The sequence below is a fragment of the Miniopterus schreibersii genome, assembly GCF_964146895.1.
Source record: "Miniopterus schreibersii genome assembly, chromosome: 9".
NCBI classification, from domain to species: domain Eukaryota; kingdom Metazoa; phylum Chordata; class Mammalia; order Chiroptera; family Miniopteridae; genus Miniopterus; species Miniopterus schreibersii.
Genome location: NC_138118.1, coordinates 78,660,332 through 78,676,127, shown reverse-complemented (window position 1 = coordinate 78,676,127; position 15,796 = coordinate 78,660,332). Strand labels below are relative to the sequence as shown.

Below are 15,796 nucleotides of genomic sequence, written 5' to 3'. Positions count from 1 at the left end.
GGCCTGACTTCTCATCTCCCCCCGCCTCGACGGAGGAACCCAAGCTTTCCGTCCCACACACTTTAAAACGATATCCATGGCCAGCGGACAAACAGGTTATTCTTGGACCGCGATGGCTTCTGGCAGGACGCTCGGGTCTACGCAGGCGAGGAGAAATGAGAATCAGATTATTCGGTTCTGCTTGCCGTGGCCACTGCCCTCACTGACATCCTCAAAATTCCCACAGAAATGAGCTCATTCCGCCTTTGAAACATTTCGGAGCTCAAAAGTTTAAATCAGGCCAAGTCGATTTTGTGGGGTTTTCAGGCTTTTACACTGTAATTATATGCAGGACTTCATGCCACCTATTTCCTCCCAACTGTTACATTTTACGTCTTTTTTAAGCATAGGTTGAGGTTAGCTTTTTTTTTATAATACATGTTATGAAACAAGATAGGAGCTTATGCTCAGCCTGAGGTACCTTTCTGCCAAAAGGCTGGACCAACACAAACTAAATATGACTATTTCCTTTATCCAAAGAACAGTTTTGACTATTACATACCCTCTTAATGTACATACATAAAACCAGCTCACAGCCAAGGCTCCCTGCAGGTCAACTGAACGCAAAATGAGACCTTCCTTTCACATAATCTGATTAACAAAATGTCAGCCAACCGAACTCCTAAGAGACTCCAAAGGGAAAAACAAAGTGAGTCAAAGCAACGCCAAGTAGTAGAGTAAGTGGACGATCGTTCGATTTTCTCTTTGCTTTGTCACGTGTTCACTCAACAAACAGCCTGTGTCACTTGATTACAGGGGTGCACTCGGGAGACAGACAAAAGCAACAGAAAATGGGCTCCTGCCCCGACAGTTGCTAAAATATGCCTTCACAAACTACGTAACTGAGCTGGCCTCAGTTTCGTCATCTGTGAAATGGGGATAAATGCTCTCGAAAGACTTTTCTGAGGACTAAAGGAAATAATGCAGATTTAGATAAGTGCCACCAATAAAGTGGTTCATAAATATTAGTCACTATTGCTAATATTATCCACCTGTTAAATAGGTCTATGTTCCAACCTAAGTATAAAAATGCTAAGCAGCCTCATGGCCGTCAGGGGTGCTTTAAAATCCATGGACCACAGTGGGTCCCGTGCAAACTTACAAGAGCATATACACACAGAGATCTGGCCATCCACCTATTCCTGCTCAATGCTACTGAGTCATTACGAATGTCTGGGGAGCAATAACGACTACGATGACTTGGGCCCCATGATCTCGAACCCATGCACCAGTCACATGGCATGGCACTGAGCCTTCAGGCTAGGGAGAGAGCTCTGAGACATTTGAATAACTCAGGCTGGATCTCCAGAGTCCGGACTTAACACGTTTCAAAAGGATTCCTGATGGCTCTCACTCAAGGCAGATATCTCCAAATGTTACTTCAAGACATAAATGAACCTACTATTCTTCTAAACTTAATCAGTACTTTTCTGAAATATATATCATTTTCACTTGATTTTCAACTGATGCATTTTTTTTCTCTTCAGAGTCACTCACTCCTTTCCCTCCAAGGGCAGGATTCTAGGATTCTAACCCCGATCTGCGATCAGTAAGGCCGCACTTTAGAGAAAAGAACCCTTTGCCACCAGGGTGTGGCACCGGAAAGGGGACGCTGTGTGGGGAAGTTTTTATAATGTTATTTGGGGACAGTGTGCAAAGCCCAAACTGTATATTTAAATTCTAAGCACAGTATTATCGTCAAGGAGAAAAATAGTATTTCCACAAGTGCCTGGAGTTCCAAGCACAGTGAAATGTGAGTTAGGGTAATTTCTTCTAAAGAGATTATGATAAAATAATTCACTCACAATATAAAGATAAGAAAAACTGAAAAGGGAGATTATCCCCCTCCCTCCCCGCCACCCCCCCTCACACACACACTGCATTTGTAAATATATAACTGAGCCAAAATTTAAATGCAAAGCCTCTTTTCAACAGGTCTTTTAGTGAATAATTATTAAGAGCAACTCATAAACACAAAATCTGACAGCCTGTCTCTCAGGGCTCTGTTTCACTAAGGCGACACGTTTCTCTTAGCAAACATTAAGGGATTTTCACTTCTGATTCTGCTGATTTCCTTAGTGTTCAGAACCTGATAATCATTTGACGCCGGCATTCACCGTCACCCATTTATCATTTCCCAACATTGACCTCACCTCTTGTCATGCAAAAGTTTGGGGAGTTTAAACTCAGATGGCTTGGCTTTCACCTAGACGGAGAAGAGCCCCTTCTCCAGTTCCATACCGAATGTTGATCTGATAACAAACACGCCTTCCTCTCTCTCTTTGGAGTTTTACACCTGACAGCCTTCATGTATTTCCAACAGGGTTTTGGGGTGTGTAGTTTTTAATCAAAGTTTGCCAAAAGTGATTGGCATGTAAAACTCCCTTAAACAAAAACCTTGCTCTTTGTGAGTCCATATTTCATCTCAGAAATTCCTACTCATATAACTTAATCTCCCCCATGTGGTTACTTACTAGTTCTTATCATTAACTATTAAGCTAAAATAAATTGAAACAAATTTTTTTTTTTAATCTACTGCCACCGCCAGGGTTAACCAAGCTGCTGACGGCCAAGTATTATTCTCTGTTAAGAATCGAACGTCATTCCTCACTCATGCTTCCAAATCAGAAATATAAGGACTGTTTTTGAGATTTGAGGCTACAACAGGCAAAGAAATCCCAGATTACATCTTGCCCTCATGTTTGTCCTTTGTAAGGGTCACTTCTCTTTCCCCTTGTCACACACCTTATCACTGGTAAGATGCCTACATGTTATCTCACCATTTTCACACTGAGCTCTGAGGCCAGAGCCAAGGCCTGTGATTTGATGGCAACAGCCATTCCTGGGGACAGACAGTGCAAACGGTAATTATCACGGAGACAATGGCAGGCAAAGTCCATCCTTAATTTATTTCTGTAAAGATGAGGGCAAAGATAAGAATTCCCAGAATTCCCTGCCTGGTGAAATAGAAACCGCCAAAGTCCATAAAACTCAGAAATTCAACCGCATTCAATTCAGCAGCTATGCGCAGCTCTGTAATAACTAAAAACCATGTTTAAGATCTGGTTATATTATCACATGTAATGGATTCGCCTTGTCAGAGGGAGCAACTGGCTTCCCACGGCCTGATCGCCGCACTTACCAGGCAGACGCACATAATACAAGGGTTGTCCGTGATGAATGGGATCTGGAGGACTTCACCTTCATTTTCACACTTTGCAACAGAACCTGAAATGAAGAAAAAATTTAATTTAAACTTGGCCCAGTGGCATTACTACAAAATTAAAGTTTTTACGCTAATCCTTTTCGAAACAATGACCCAATTTTCAGAAACTCCTAATGAGTTTTAAGTAATCAAATTCACCAAAAATTTTTTAAAATTTTAAAAAATTCCACCCCCTGAAAAAAAGTCTATTGTAAATAATTTTATTTGAACAAGTTTAAATACATATATGTACTATACATATATTATATATATATATATATTTTTTTTTCCTGTTCTCATCTGGTTTAAGCACTATTCTAAGTATTTCATTGATTTCTAATGATACCCCTCCTTTAGGTAGGCATCTCAACTAAACACACACCTCTAGGAGCAAAACAATTCAAATTGGCCATTAGGACAGATTTTAAATTTGAAGAAAACGCAGGACTGTGCCAATGAGCAGGCCTTTCTATGCCTCTGCCTCTCATGGTACTGATTTGCAATCGCTTTGGAAGCACAACCTTCCTTCCTCGCTTAGAAACTGACTGGGTGTTTTCTTTTCTGCACCAGGTGTCAGTGCAGTATGTCCTTCAGAACAGCAGCGAGGTCTCCACCTGCCTGAAAACACGTGATCTCCGCATCCTGCTACTATCACCCTTTTAACCTGCGGTAGCGTCTTTCCACCCAAGGTCTGAAGGGCGGACGCCTTGGAAGAACACGCTAACCCCGGGGATGCGCTGGAGGCTTAGTCAGAAGGAGGGAGGTGTGGACAGCGGCGCGGAGCTTTTCCTTAATCGCAGGGGGGAAGCGATCAACGTAAGGGCTTCGGGAAATATTGGAAATAAATAAAGGGATTTCTTCAATTCACGTAGAAGAGTTTCTATCACTCCGTGGATGCCAACATCTTCTCAGCCCCCCGCCCCTCAGCCCACTCGCTGCCTCCCGCCCCTGCCCCCACGGGCCGGGCGCCCAGGTGCTCGCCCCGCACCCTCCCCGCCCCGCCGGGCGAGCCGGCGCCCCTCTCCCGGGGCCGGTCCCTCCCGCCCCTCCCTACCTGTCAAGAAGGAGGAAGCCAGGGACGTGGGGACCCCCGAGCAGTTGAGCAGCAGCAGGACGCAGCAGGTAATCCCCGGCGAGCGCCGGCGGGGCCGCGCAGCCAGAGCCCTGACGCCGGGGAACCAGAGCATCGTCACCTGGAGGGGATCCCGCGCCCGCAGGTCCCGCGCCGCCGCCTGCGCGCCGCTGCCGCCGCTCGCGATCCGAAAGGCTGTCGGCGGCGAGTCGGAGACGGCCCGCGACGGAGGGGGGCGGGCGCGCGGCGCGGGGCGGGGAGGGGGCGGGCGGGAGGGCGCCGAGGGTGGGGGGCGCGGGGGAGGGGTCCCGCGCCGGGCTTCTCCAATGCGGCTTTTTTTAGGGAGTTGCTCCCCAGGCTTAGCGGGCGGCCGCTCCACCCCAGGCAGGGGGCCGGGGGGAGGGGGTGTGGGAGCCGCCCGAGGTCGGCCGAGCGGGCCGGCAGCGCTGCCCGCGGCTCCCCGCCGCTCCCCGCCGCCCGGCCGCAGCGACTGCCCGGGGCGCCGCCGCCGCGTCCTCCGCCCGGCGCTCCCACCTCCCGCCGCCCCGCCGGCTCCGCGCCCGGCCCGCGCGCTCGCTCCCGCGCCCGAGCCCCGGGCGCACCGGGCGCCTCGGGAACCCGCTGGGGGCGCCCCGGCACAGGAGCCCCGCGCCCCGGACACGGCCCAGCAGGGCGTCCGGCTCGCTCCCCAGCCCCTCGAGGAGGCCACCGGCCCCGGGGCGCGATCTGAGCCGGGCAGGCGTGTCTCCACCGCCCCACGCACTCCGTGCCTCCTCCCTTTCCCCGGGAACCCTCCCCTAAGCGGGGATGCCGCGCCACCCCCGCTCACGCCCGGGTGCCCCAGTTCCAATAAGGGAGCAGAGAGTGGGGCTCAGGGGTGCCTCACCACCCCTGCTCGCCCCCAGGCGCCCCAGCTTTGGGAAGGAGCGACAAACGGGGCGCGGGGGGGGCGGGGGCGCAACTTTTCACTCTCTGCTGTGCTTCCCTCTGGCGGGGGCACGACCGCGGACGCGCAGCCGGAGCGCACGGAGGGGTCGGGCCAGCGCCCGCGCCCGTGTCTGCGCGTCCCGACCGCGCGGAGCGCAGGAACGGGAGCGACTCTCGGGGTTCATAAACGCACAGGGGGGGCGCTTTTCACCCCGAAATGGGAGAGACAGTCGCTCCAAGACCCCACCCTTGCAGCCCCGGGCGGACCGGGCGGGGAGACGCCGTGGGACTGATCAGTCACCCGCGGAAAGGCAGGGACCCAGCCGGCTGCCCTCGCGGGGCCTGCTCCGCGATCCTGTCGCGGCCGCGGGTGTCGGGGTGTCAGACCCCCTCCCCCCGAGCTGCGGCACCTCCGCCCCGAGGGCCGCGCGGCGGAGGAAGGAAGAGTCTGCAACCGAACTGTGAGGGCGCGGGGTGGGAATTAGGGGCGCCTGGAAGGCGTTGGGCCCGATGACCAGTGGTCCTCGGAGCTGACCGTAGGCGGCCGGCCCGCTGTCCCCGAGAGTGGACTCTGGGTCGCGCACGCCCACGCTCCCGGGTGGCTCCAAAGCCCTGTCGCGGGCCCGCCGCGCGCCCTCCCCACCGGGCGCACCTCGCAGGCTCCGGGCAGAGTGGGTTTGTCCGCGCGCAGAGACTATACCTTTGAAGACAAATTAGTCTGTTTGCTGACACATTTAGTCTAGTTTCATCTTCGCCCCTCCCCGCCCGGCGGGGGGGATGTTTACTTGTTTTCAGTTTTTCGAATGGTTTGGAGGTTTCGCTTAATTAACGCCGCGTTGCCCAGCTCCCCGCGCGCCGAGGCGCTGGGGGCGCGGCGCTGACGTGGGGGGATGAGAGACGGGAAGGCTGTCATTAGCTTGGCACGCTCCATTTCCTTCCCAAAACAGATTTTTTAGGGTAAAACTTAAATTAAAAGAGACGGAAGATGATGTGTGGTTGGGTCTCCCCCCCCCCCCCCGCCCCAAATAACCACCATGGCCAGGCAGCTTCTTGAAAATCAGAGGGCACTTAATGTAAAGATAGCGAATGCGCAAAAAGCAGAAAAAGAAAAGAAAAACACCCAGCCTTACCTCCCAATCTATGGTGACTGACTAAAAAATAAAGTAACAATTTATTACGACCCATAAGTACGCTCAGTTGAAACCACTATCTCCGCCCTCTAAAAAGATTCTCGCTGCAGGGGTTTTTAGATAAAGATGTTAATGGTGACTTCAGAAAAGGGCGGGATGGAGAGGCTGGGTGACCTTTTGTCGCCCTAGACTTCAGCGGTGGGTTTGGGATTAACACATTATGGAACTGCAGGACATCTGCAACTGCAGGGGACTTATTCTGACCTGCCTTCCCTGGCACCAGCCGCACAGCCTCAAGGTTTCGCGTGTGTGTGGCATTTCTCTGCCCGGGGGGCATGGTGCTTTGGGGTGCACTGGAACTCTCTCTGAAGGTGCAAATCCCCAAACCACCTGGAAAACATTTGTTGTCTACCTGGAAGTTTGCAAACGGGGAAGACATGGCAAAGGCTATTTGTTCTGATCAGCGGCTGCCAGTGACCTCTCTTGCCTTCTCTGCAAATGGGCCCGACTCCTGAAAGAGCATCCTTCCCCCCAAAGGGCTTTTCAGAACATTTCTGCACCCACCCGCTGCTGCTGCCCCCTCTCCAAGTGACTGGTCTACAGCTGCCCGTTGGTCTCTGTCTACACAAATCTGAGATATTCTGGGATCAAAAACGAAAGAAGACCAAGCAGGCCTAGGCTGAAAGACAGATCTACTTTCACTTTTAAAATAAATGGCGGAACCTATCCAAATCCAAAATGCTCTTGGGTGAAATCAAAACATGAACAAAACGTTTGTTTGGCTCTGGCTATGACACTTCTCAAGGGGAAGCATGGGTCCCAAAGACCATGCTTAACTCAGGGCCTGTCCAGCCTCAGACCAAGCGCTGGCTCGTCCTCTCTAACGTGAGATGTATAAAAGCGAATCAGATTCAAAGGCAACCAGGCCTGTACAGGCAGGAGAAATTCTCTTCATCTCCTTGCAAAGCTATGATGCTGAATTTGCACTGAAAAATCCAACTAAATACAGAACTTAGTGACACGGCTTCAAAGTTAATGTAAGACAAATTCCATCAACCCATTTTCTTATAAACAGAAGTAAATAGACCCTCCCCGAAGGCACCCTGGTAGAGGAACTGTAATACCAACCACGAGGGAGGGCCAAGAGTATTCCATAAGTGTGCGAGGGTTTTACTTTGTGGAAGACACCAGGCAGGTCATTGTAGGCTTGATAAGGGAAGGCGCCACCCAGGAGCTTAACAGCCTGCTAAGGGAGACACAGCGGGTCTGGAAATGAACGCAGCGCGGGGTAGGCAGCGAGGGGGAGAGGGAGGGGGAGCATGTCCTCCCCGCCTGGGCAGCCTAAACGAAGATGAAGGGGGCACAGGAGCTGAGCCTTGCAAGGGTTTGGGGTGGGGGGGATGCTTTAGAAGGGGGAGGGGGCAATCTGGGCACAGCTTGGGAGAGACACTTTCTAAAGAGAAGGGGAGCGCCGGGCCAGGCGTGGCTCAGCGGTTGAGCTTCGACCTGGGATCCAGGCGATCGGGGTTCGATTCCCGGTCAGGGCACATGCCCGGGTTGCAGGCTCGATCAATGACTCTCTCATCATTGATGTTCCTATCTGTCTCTCCCTCTCCTTTCCTCTCTCTGAAATCAATAAAGATGTATTTTTAAAAAAATAAAAATAAATAAAAAATAAATAAAGAGAAGGGGAGGAGTCATGTGGTTGGCTGGCCTGTAGGCTGAGCAGGGGGGAAGGCATGGAGATAGTGAGGAATTACAGGCAGTGCTTGAAGGACCCACCCCTCGCCCCCTTCCCTGCCCCCCTGAGCAACAGGAAGTTTACCGTGGAGTAAATTCCTAATTCTTCCAAAGGACCAGACTGCGTTTCTTTAGAATGGCAATGACTCCTGGGGGTGTTTTCAGCAATATGCACCTTTAGTTGTTGTTAATCCCAGTACTGGAGAGCACCATTCCCACCCACATCTGACACTTCTGGCCAAAGGGATGGAAATGTAAAGTGTCATTAAAGGAGGGACTACTCTTCTCCTCCTTCCTGAGGCGGAATACCACCCAAAGAATGCAGCAACCACCTCGACCTGTAAAAAGACCTCGAGAAGAAAGCTTCAGGGTCGTGGGAGGAAAGAGAAGATCAGACTCTGATAGCAGGAAAGGCAAGCGTGAGTTCTGGGCTGACTCTCTCTCCCTTTCCCGACTATGAAGGAAAAGTGGCACCCACCTTATTGCAGTTCTTTTTTAGTGTTTTTTGTTTTACTTGTTACTTCCAAATAAATCTTCTGAAATACTCAGCACCAAAGACAAAGTGCCCAATAAAAAGCTAAATCTATGAATTAGTTAATCTATTAATTAAAATCAAAGCACTTTCAGAGCCAAAGAACAGATCTGTTGTCCCTGTTTACATGTGTCTTGTGAGTTTTAGGAAATTTAGGGGAACTTATAATATCCTTTCTTTAAAAGTCAACTTTAAAGTATATGTACACCATGTTCATAGCAGCATTAGTCACAATAGCTAAAAAGGCAGAAGCACCCCAGTGTTCATCAAACGATGAATGAACGGATAAGCAAAATGTGGTCTCTCCATACAATGGGATATTATTCTGTCTTTAAAAAGGAAGGAAATTCTGACTCGTGCCACAGCCTGGATGAACCTTGAGGACATCATGCTAAGTGAAATAAGCCAATCACAAAAAGACAAATACTGTACAGTTCCACTTATATGTGGTACCTAGAGCAGTCAAATTCATTGAGACAGAAAGTGGAATGGTGGTTGCCAGCAGCTGGGGGGTGGGGAAATAGGGAATTGTTGTTTAATGGGGATAGAGTTTTAGTTTTGCAAGGTGGTAAGAGTTCTGAAGATTGGTTGCACAGTGAACGCTCCTGAACTCTACACTCAAAAATGGTTAAGATGGTAAATTTTGTAGTTTTACCACAATTAAAATATTTAAAATAATTTTTAAACTTTTATATTTTCTTCCTCATTACCAAATTAAAATAATTGTTGGCCCCAAAAGTAGGGGAAAATGTACTGTGTCGAAACCATATTATGAGAGTGGCTGGCTTTGTGCTGAGCAGTTTGTAGAGATTACCTCACTGAACTCACCCAACAGGCTGATGGGGCAGGTACTATCATTAGCCCCAGTTTACATCTGAGTAAAAGTAAACACAGATGATTTAAGTAAATTGTTCAAGGTGACACATGGGGAATTGGTTGAGCTAGAATCAGAGTCCAGGTAGGCTGACTGGAGCTCAGGCTCTTATTGGCTAAGCAATTGCAACTATTTTTGTCACTAATTATTCTTTGGCAATATCATTTTTAGTAATTACTCAATATTCCATTTAATGAAGATAACATATCCTTTTAAGTCATCTCCACTTAAGTTGTTTCTAGTTTACTACTGTAAGAGATGCTTCCATGAACATCCTTTTACTATTCATATTTAATTCCTGAAGATAAAGCCATTAATTGGCAGACTGAGGCATGTGCATTAAGGCTCTTGAGTCATACTTTTATACATTCTTAATCAAAGTTGATTTCTCCCTTTGGTCTTAAAAGTTTTATATGCTACACTGATTTGCTCAAAAAGAGAGCAAGTCATTAGGAGCTCTGAGTTGTTTCTCAGAATTACTTTAATAGATGTTTGTAGATGCAAGAGGACATACAATTAATTTAAGGCTTGCTAACAAAACACATCCCATTGACTTTCTAGGCTTCATTGATTGTGTGGTGGAAATATTTATTTAGAGAAATCTTAAAACAAACAATAGTGACTTATTTGACCACGATCAGCTTCATGGCATAATATCAAGTGTCTGTGAGCTGAAGACAGTAGTCAGCTCCTCCCAGTTTTTTCCACAATCTCTGCCTAAAAGCAGTCGCTTTCAACAGGAATTCTCAGTAGCTTTCCCTTCTCCACCCCACACTTTCCAGTACCTCCCATCAGAAAGACAGTAATCACATTAATGAACAATCTCAGCATCTCTCAGAAGACAGCCAAATAAAAAATTCAAGTGGCCGAGGTTCAATTCATCAGAAGTATCCCATCAGCTCCGGCTTAATTTATAGTAGTTTTCTATCAATGAGATTAGTGGTCATTACGGGATGGACAAAACTAATTTCACTAATGTGGAAAGCAGTCGAAGGGGGTTCTTTGAAACTAAGCCAATGACTTAATATCTAGTCCCAGTTCTGCCACTTGACATTCTAATGATTTGGGGCAAATTCATTAACTCTGTGAGGCTCAGTTTCCCTATCTAATGAGAGGGTGAAGTAACATCGCCTCTGCCTGTTTGTCAGGGTTGCAAGCAAAATCATTTTATAAAGTGCTACATAAAGCAAGGTAACCAAAAACTAGAGATTTTAGATAAGAAAGAGCCCTCAGAAAGCATCGAATCCTACCCCTTCCTTATACAAACTCTTCAACTGAGGTTCAAAGAAATTCAAGTAATTTTCCCAAAGCTATCATGAACATGAATTTTTTCCAGAAGAGCAAGGACCTTCTTTGAGAAATATTCCTCAAAATATGTGGCTTTACTAAGGTCTACCCATCCTTATACAGAAGCTGCCCCTTAGCCATGGAGATACAGCCCAAGGCCCCAGGGGACGCCTGAAACCAAGGATAGTGCCCAAACCCTCCCTCTACTCTTTGTGCCTATGCACGGATACCTACGAGAGAGTTTAATTTATAAATGAGGCACAGCCAGAGAGCCACAGCAACAACTGACCCTTCTTCTTGTGATGATCTGAGATGATACGATGCCTGTGTGACGAGATGAGATGGGGTGAGGCGAGTGACAGAGGCACTGTGACGGAGCATTAGACCACTGCTGACCTCTGGCCGGACATAACAAGCACTTTATGGCTTCTTTCCGTGAACGCGAGCACTGAGAGGCCGCCGCAGCGCCCACTGCGAAGTGCCGGATGGGTGGGGCGCACCCCAGAGCGGAGGCGCTGGGCAGAGGGATGACTCGCATCCGGAGCTGGACAAGTGGAATGGGGCGAGTTTTCATCACGCTACTCAGAATGCTGCACAGTTTAAAACTTGTGAATTGCTTATTTCTGGAATGTTCCATTTAATACTTTTGGACCAAGGTTGACCGTGGGTAACTGAAACTGCAGAAGGCGAAATCTCAGCTAAGGAGCGACTACGGTACCCACCTCCCCACACACAGTTTGGGGGAACAGGGAGATCAGTGGCCGGAGCTGGCCAGTTGTAGCCTCTCATCCCTCTGATACATTCACTGGTCCAGGGTTGCAAACCTGACCCCAGCTCTTCTGGGCTTTTCACACTTGAACTGAGGGGAAAGTACCCTTTCCTCGCCGCTAGAAGCCCCCCACATGGTTGGCCCTGAATACATGTTGGCCAACATAGAGATCACTGACAATAATCATATACAAAGTTAATATGCCAATATCTATGTACTGCAGGGCCTGCCATAAGCAATGTCTCAGCCTGAAGAACTAAAGCTAAAGGTGGACAGATTTGGGCATCAGAGTAGGAACTGCAAAGGAGGAAGGAGAGACTGGCCTTGCTGGGCCTCAGGTAACGGGACACAGATATCCGCAGCCTGTTGTCCTGCTCTGGAGCCCACCTTATCTTCACAGCCCATGCCGGTCTTGGCTCTGCAGACCCAGCAATCAATCTGAAGCCCACTCAAGGCAGTAAATCGTCTTTATTGAAACTATTCTGTGCATAACGGGTACTTTGTTCCCACTGAAATGAACACACTTGCATTTCCTTCACATTGAAGTTGCCCTGGTTTCCATGACTCAAATTTGAGATACCAGAGTCTCCAAAACATATAAGGCAGTCATTTACATTTAACCACCTAAAAGTATATATCTGCTTGTATAAGTAGGAAGGGGTGGGGGCGACCTCAACACCTTTGCTGAATATTTTCATTGATCTGGAGGAGTGAAAGGAATCAATTCCAATCAGAAGAGCTAGTTTCCTCGCATCGCCCGTCCTGGGTGAGTTTAGGATGGAAATAATTGTTGGGCATTAGCTATTGTAGTGCTAACAGATGCTGTTAAATGGGCCCAGACAAAACAAACATGTAAATGGCAGTCTGTTTACGGGTCCCTTTATCTTTTACTGCTACAAATAGCTTGTCCTTTGGGCATCATAACAGCAGTTTGCTCTGCATGAATGTGAATGTGTTATTTCTTGTACTTCGACATCTGGAGACTCTGATCATCATAAGCATAAATGAACCCCAGGTCTGAGTGATGTGAGGGTGCCTCTTGGTTTTAAAGAGGGTCTCTGGAGCCACTTACTTCTCTATTCCCCCATGCAGGCAATTCCTTAAGCGGCAAAAGGGTCAGCTCGAAAAGCCTGAAAGGGTGGGAAGTTTCATTTTGATGCCTTTTCCTTAATTTAGTATCATCATTACCCTCCCTTAGAGTTTGGAAAATAATTCTCATGGTGCCTAAATTACTCTTTGATTGAAGGCAAAATTCCTTCAGGTCATAGACTTCCTAAAGATAAATGCTTTATAACCCAGGCTGGGTGAAGGAATAGACTGTCCTCATAAATTCAATGTTCTAGTTGATAAAGTATTTTGGATGAAATGTATCCTTTACTGATTCTCAAAGCATTAGGAAACAGTACAATTAATATCAAACAATTAAAATTTGACTTTGACAATTCAGAGAAACTTTGAGGTCCTCAAATTGCCTGAAATTCAAAAAGCGTGGGTGCTGGACCAACAGCCTCTCCAACAGCACCTGCATCACGTGGTAACTTAGTAGAAACAGAGCAGCTCAGACCCCATCCCAGGTCCCCTGACTCAGAATCTGCATTTCCACAAGTTACACTCAAGTTTGAGAAGCACTATTAGTGACACAGGGCAGTCAATTTAAACATGATTTTGTAGCCCTGGCTGGTGTGGCTCAGTTGGTTGGAGCACCATCCCATACACCGATAGGTCGCAGGTTTAATTCTCAGTCAGGGCACATACCCAGGTTTCGGGTTCAATCCCCAGTGGGGGTGCATATGGGAGGCAACTGATCGATGTTTCTCTCTCTCTCCCTCTCTTTTCCTCTCTCTCTAAAATCAATAAAAGCATATCCTCCTCAGGCGAGGATTTTTTAAAAAAGAATTTCAAAAAAACATGACCTTTGTAGTATAAATATAGCATAAGTGAGCCCAAATACTGATTAATTCATAAAGAGTTTGAGTTGGTAAAAGCCAGAGAGGACCTATAACATTCATTTATTCATGTTGGCTTGCATGAATAATAGAAATAACTTAATTTACAAATGGACACGGATTTAGGCCCTGGTAATAAAGACCTGACTCACATACGTGGAAATTAGTGCAATACCATTTTCATTTCAGGAATCCAGATTTTCAGAGCAATAGCTCAAGGTAAGCAGCATTTCCCACGTGCAGACAGAAGTTCTTTGTGACTCTTGGTCCTGTTTTGTCAACTTGATTGTGTGTGCTTTATACTTGGGAAAGATGGAAAAATAATTTGTCGGGCAGTGTGTTATGACATATATGGGCTTTGGGATGTGAGTGGCACGGGCTCTAAACAGTTATGTATTGGATTCCTACTCCGAAGTAGGGATGATAATACTGATGCTGTTTTTATGTGACTTGAATGCAGTAACACCTGCCACCCCGCTAACCCCGTGCCTGGTACATGGTACTATGTCAGTGTGACATTTCTCCACGTCTGTGTGTGGAGCTTCCTCTGATTTCACTTTTCATTTCCCCCGTTTAGAAATAATGTTTAGAAACGTGTTTGGACCTGTTGTGTCCAGGGACAGAAGCATTTAAAACCTGTAACAAAGGGGAGCTCACCGTGGCTGCTGAGGAAGCCACAGGCCCTGCGCACCCAGCGCCCAGCAGCCCAGGAGCCAGGAGGTCTGCGCGCTCTGCCCCGCAGGCCCTGTAGGTGGCAGCACTGAGGCCGCAGGATGACGGGGCTGTGGTTGAGCCCCTGTCGTCTGCAGGATCCTGCGTGCAAAGGGTTTGCTCCCACGCTTGCAGAAACTGCTCTTCCAGTACCTGTCAGTGTTTCCTTTCCCTTCCCTCCAGCCAACTGCTCTGCATGTGTTTGCATTTGCACGGTTTCTCTAGTCGTGTGAGTCTGGACGCAACACGCCTTCAGTGATCTCTGACCAATTCCTTCGGATTCACACCCCAATATTTCAGAGTGGTCTTTCCAGAGTTACTTCCTCCTGCTGGCCCCCCTGGGGCACCCCTGCCCCCATCCCCTACAGTTTGGGACAAATAATAATGCTTGTAAACCATGTATAATAAATGCCTTCCTTGCACGACCCTCACGGGCTTTTCACCCCTCAGCCCAGACCATGAGGTAGGTGGCCCTGTCGGTAACATGCCCAAAGTCAAACTGCAAACCAGGGTTCGAACCCAGGCAGCCTGGTACTCGAATCGGTGTTTTTAAACCACACTGAGCTGCCTCTTGAGGGAAGATTGTAGAAGAAATTGTAAAAGCCATCAGGCAACTGCCTGCAAATTGAAGAGCTCTCAGGAAGGAAATAAGTCTCTTCTCTTCTGGAGACTTCCCCATAGGCGGGTAATAGTAATTCTGGCCTATAGACAAGACAGAGGGCCCAGCAATGGCCTGAGCTGGGCTTTCACCAGGCAGTAGGGAGATGAGAGGGGTCAGTCTGGTGACAAAACAGGTAGCCCCATTCAGAAGTACATGTGGGAAGAATTTCCTGTTTGTAGTCATGAGAAAAGCCACCCCCCAGCCAATGCATATCCAGCCCTGACCTATATGTTTGGCTCTGTGTCGTCCATGTCTTTACACTGCCAGATAAAACCAACTTCTCTTCTTTCCCAGGGAGACCTAAAACACAGGTAGCGGGGAGTGACATACCTTCCCTTTGGTCTTTGGAATCCAACAAACCTGGGTTTGAAATTTTATTTCTGTCCTTACTTAAAGACATGTGAATTAACTGCTGGGAAACCCCATTTCCTTGCCTGTGAAATAGATCTACCTTAGAGCAACCCAAGATAATCCGGGCAGAGCTGCTTGCACAGTGCCCAGTGCTCAGCAAGAGCTGAGCCGGGGATTTTGCAGAAACACTGCCAAGTGGTCTCCAGTTCCAGCTTCTATCTGCTCAAATGGGAGAGACTGCACTCCCCTGCCCCCTGCCAGATTCATCGCTGTTGGCACATGCTATCATTCCTTGGCACCCAAACCTTCGCTAGCTCCCATAGCTTAGGAAAGGACATTTAAACTCTTTACACCCATAATCAGAGTTTGCCACCTGTCCCTCCCCAGTTGCCTGAACCACAGCATCCTCCACACAGCCCGGGCTCCAGCTGAGCGGAAGGGAGTGCTGCACCCCACGCCTGCCCCTCGATTTTCCTCCTCTGTCACTTCACTTTCACTGTTTACACCGCCTAGTCTTGCGCTGCCCAACACTGGGCATATATGTCTCTTTAA

The 15,796-nt window shown here is 48.3% G+C and overlaps 1 protein-coding gene across 1 annotated transcript in view; it reads right to left on the bottom strand.

The window, feature by feature from the left end:
• The window catches only part of BMPER (BMP binding endothelial regulator), a 171,170-nt gene extending 166,328 nt beyond the window's left edge, over positions 1-4,842 (bottom strand). The window contains exons 1-2 of the mRNA XM_081146936.1: positions 4,299-4,842; positions 3,182-3,267 (exon numbers count right to left, since the gene is read on the bottom strand). Coding sequence (XP_081003062.1) covers positions 3,182-3,267; positions 4,299-4,431 — 219 coding nt within the window. The 5' untranslated portion in view covers positions 4,432-4,842. The remainder of the gene's footprint in view (positions 1-3,181; positions 3,268-4,298) is intronic.
• Between the last annotated feature and the right edge of the window lie 10,954 nt (positions 4,843-15,796).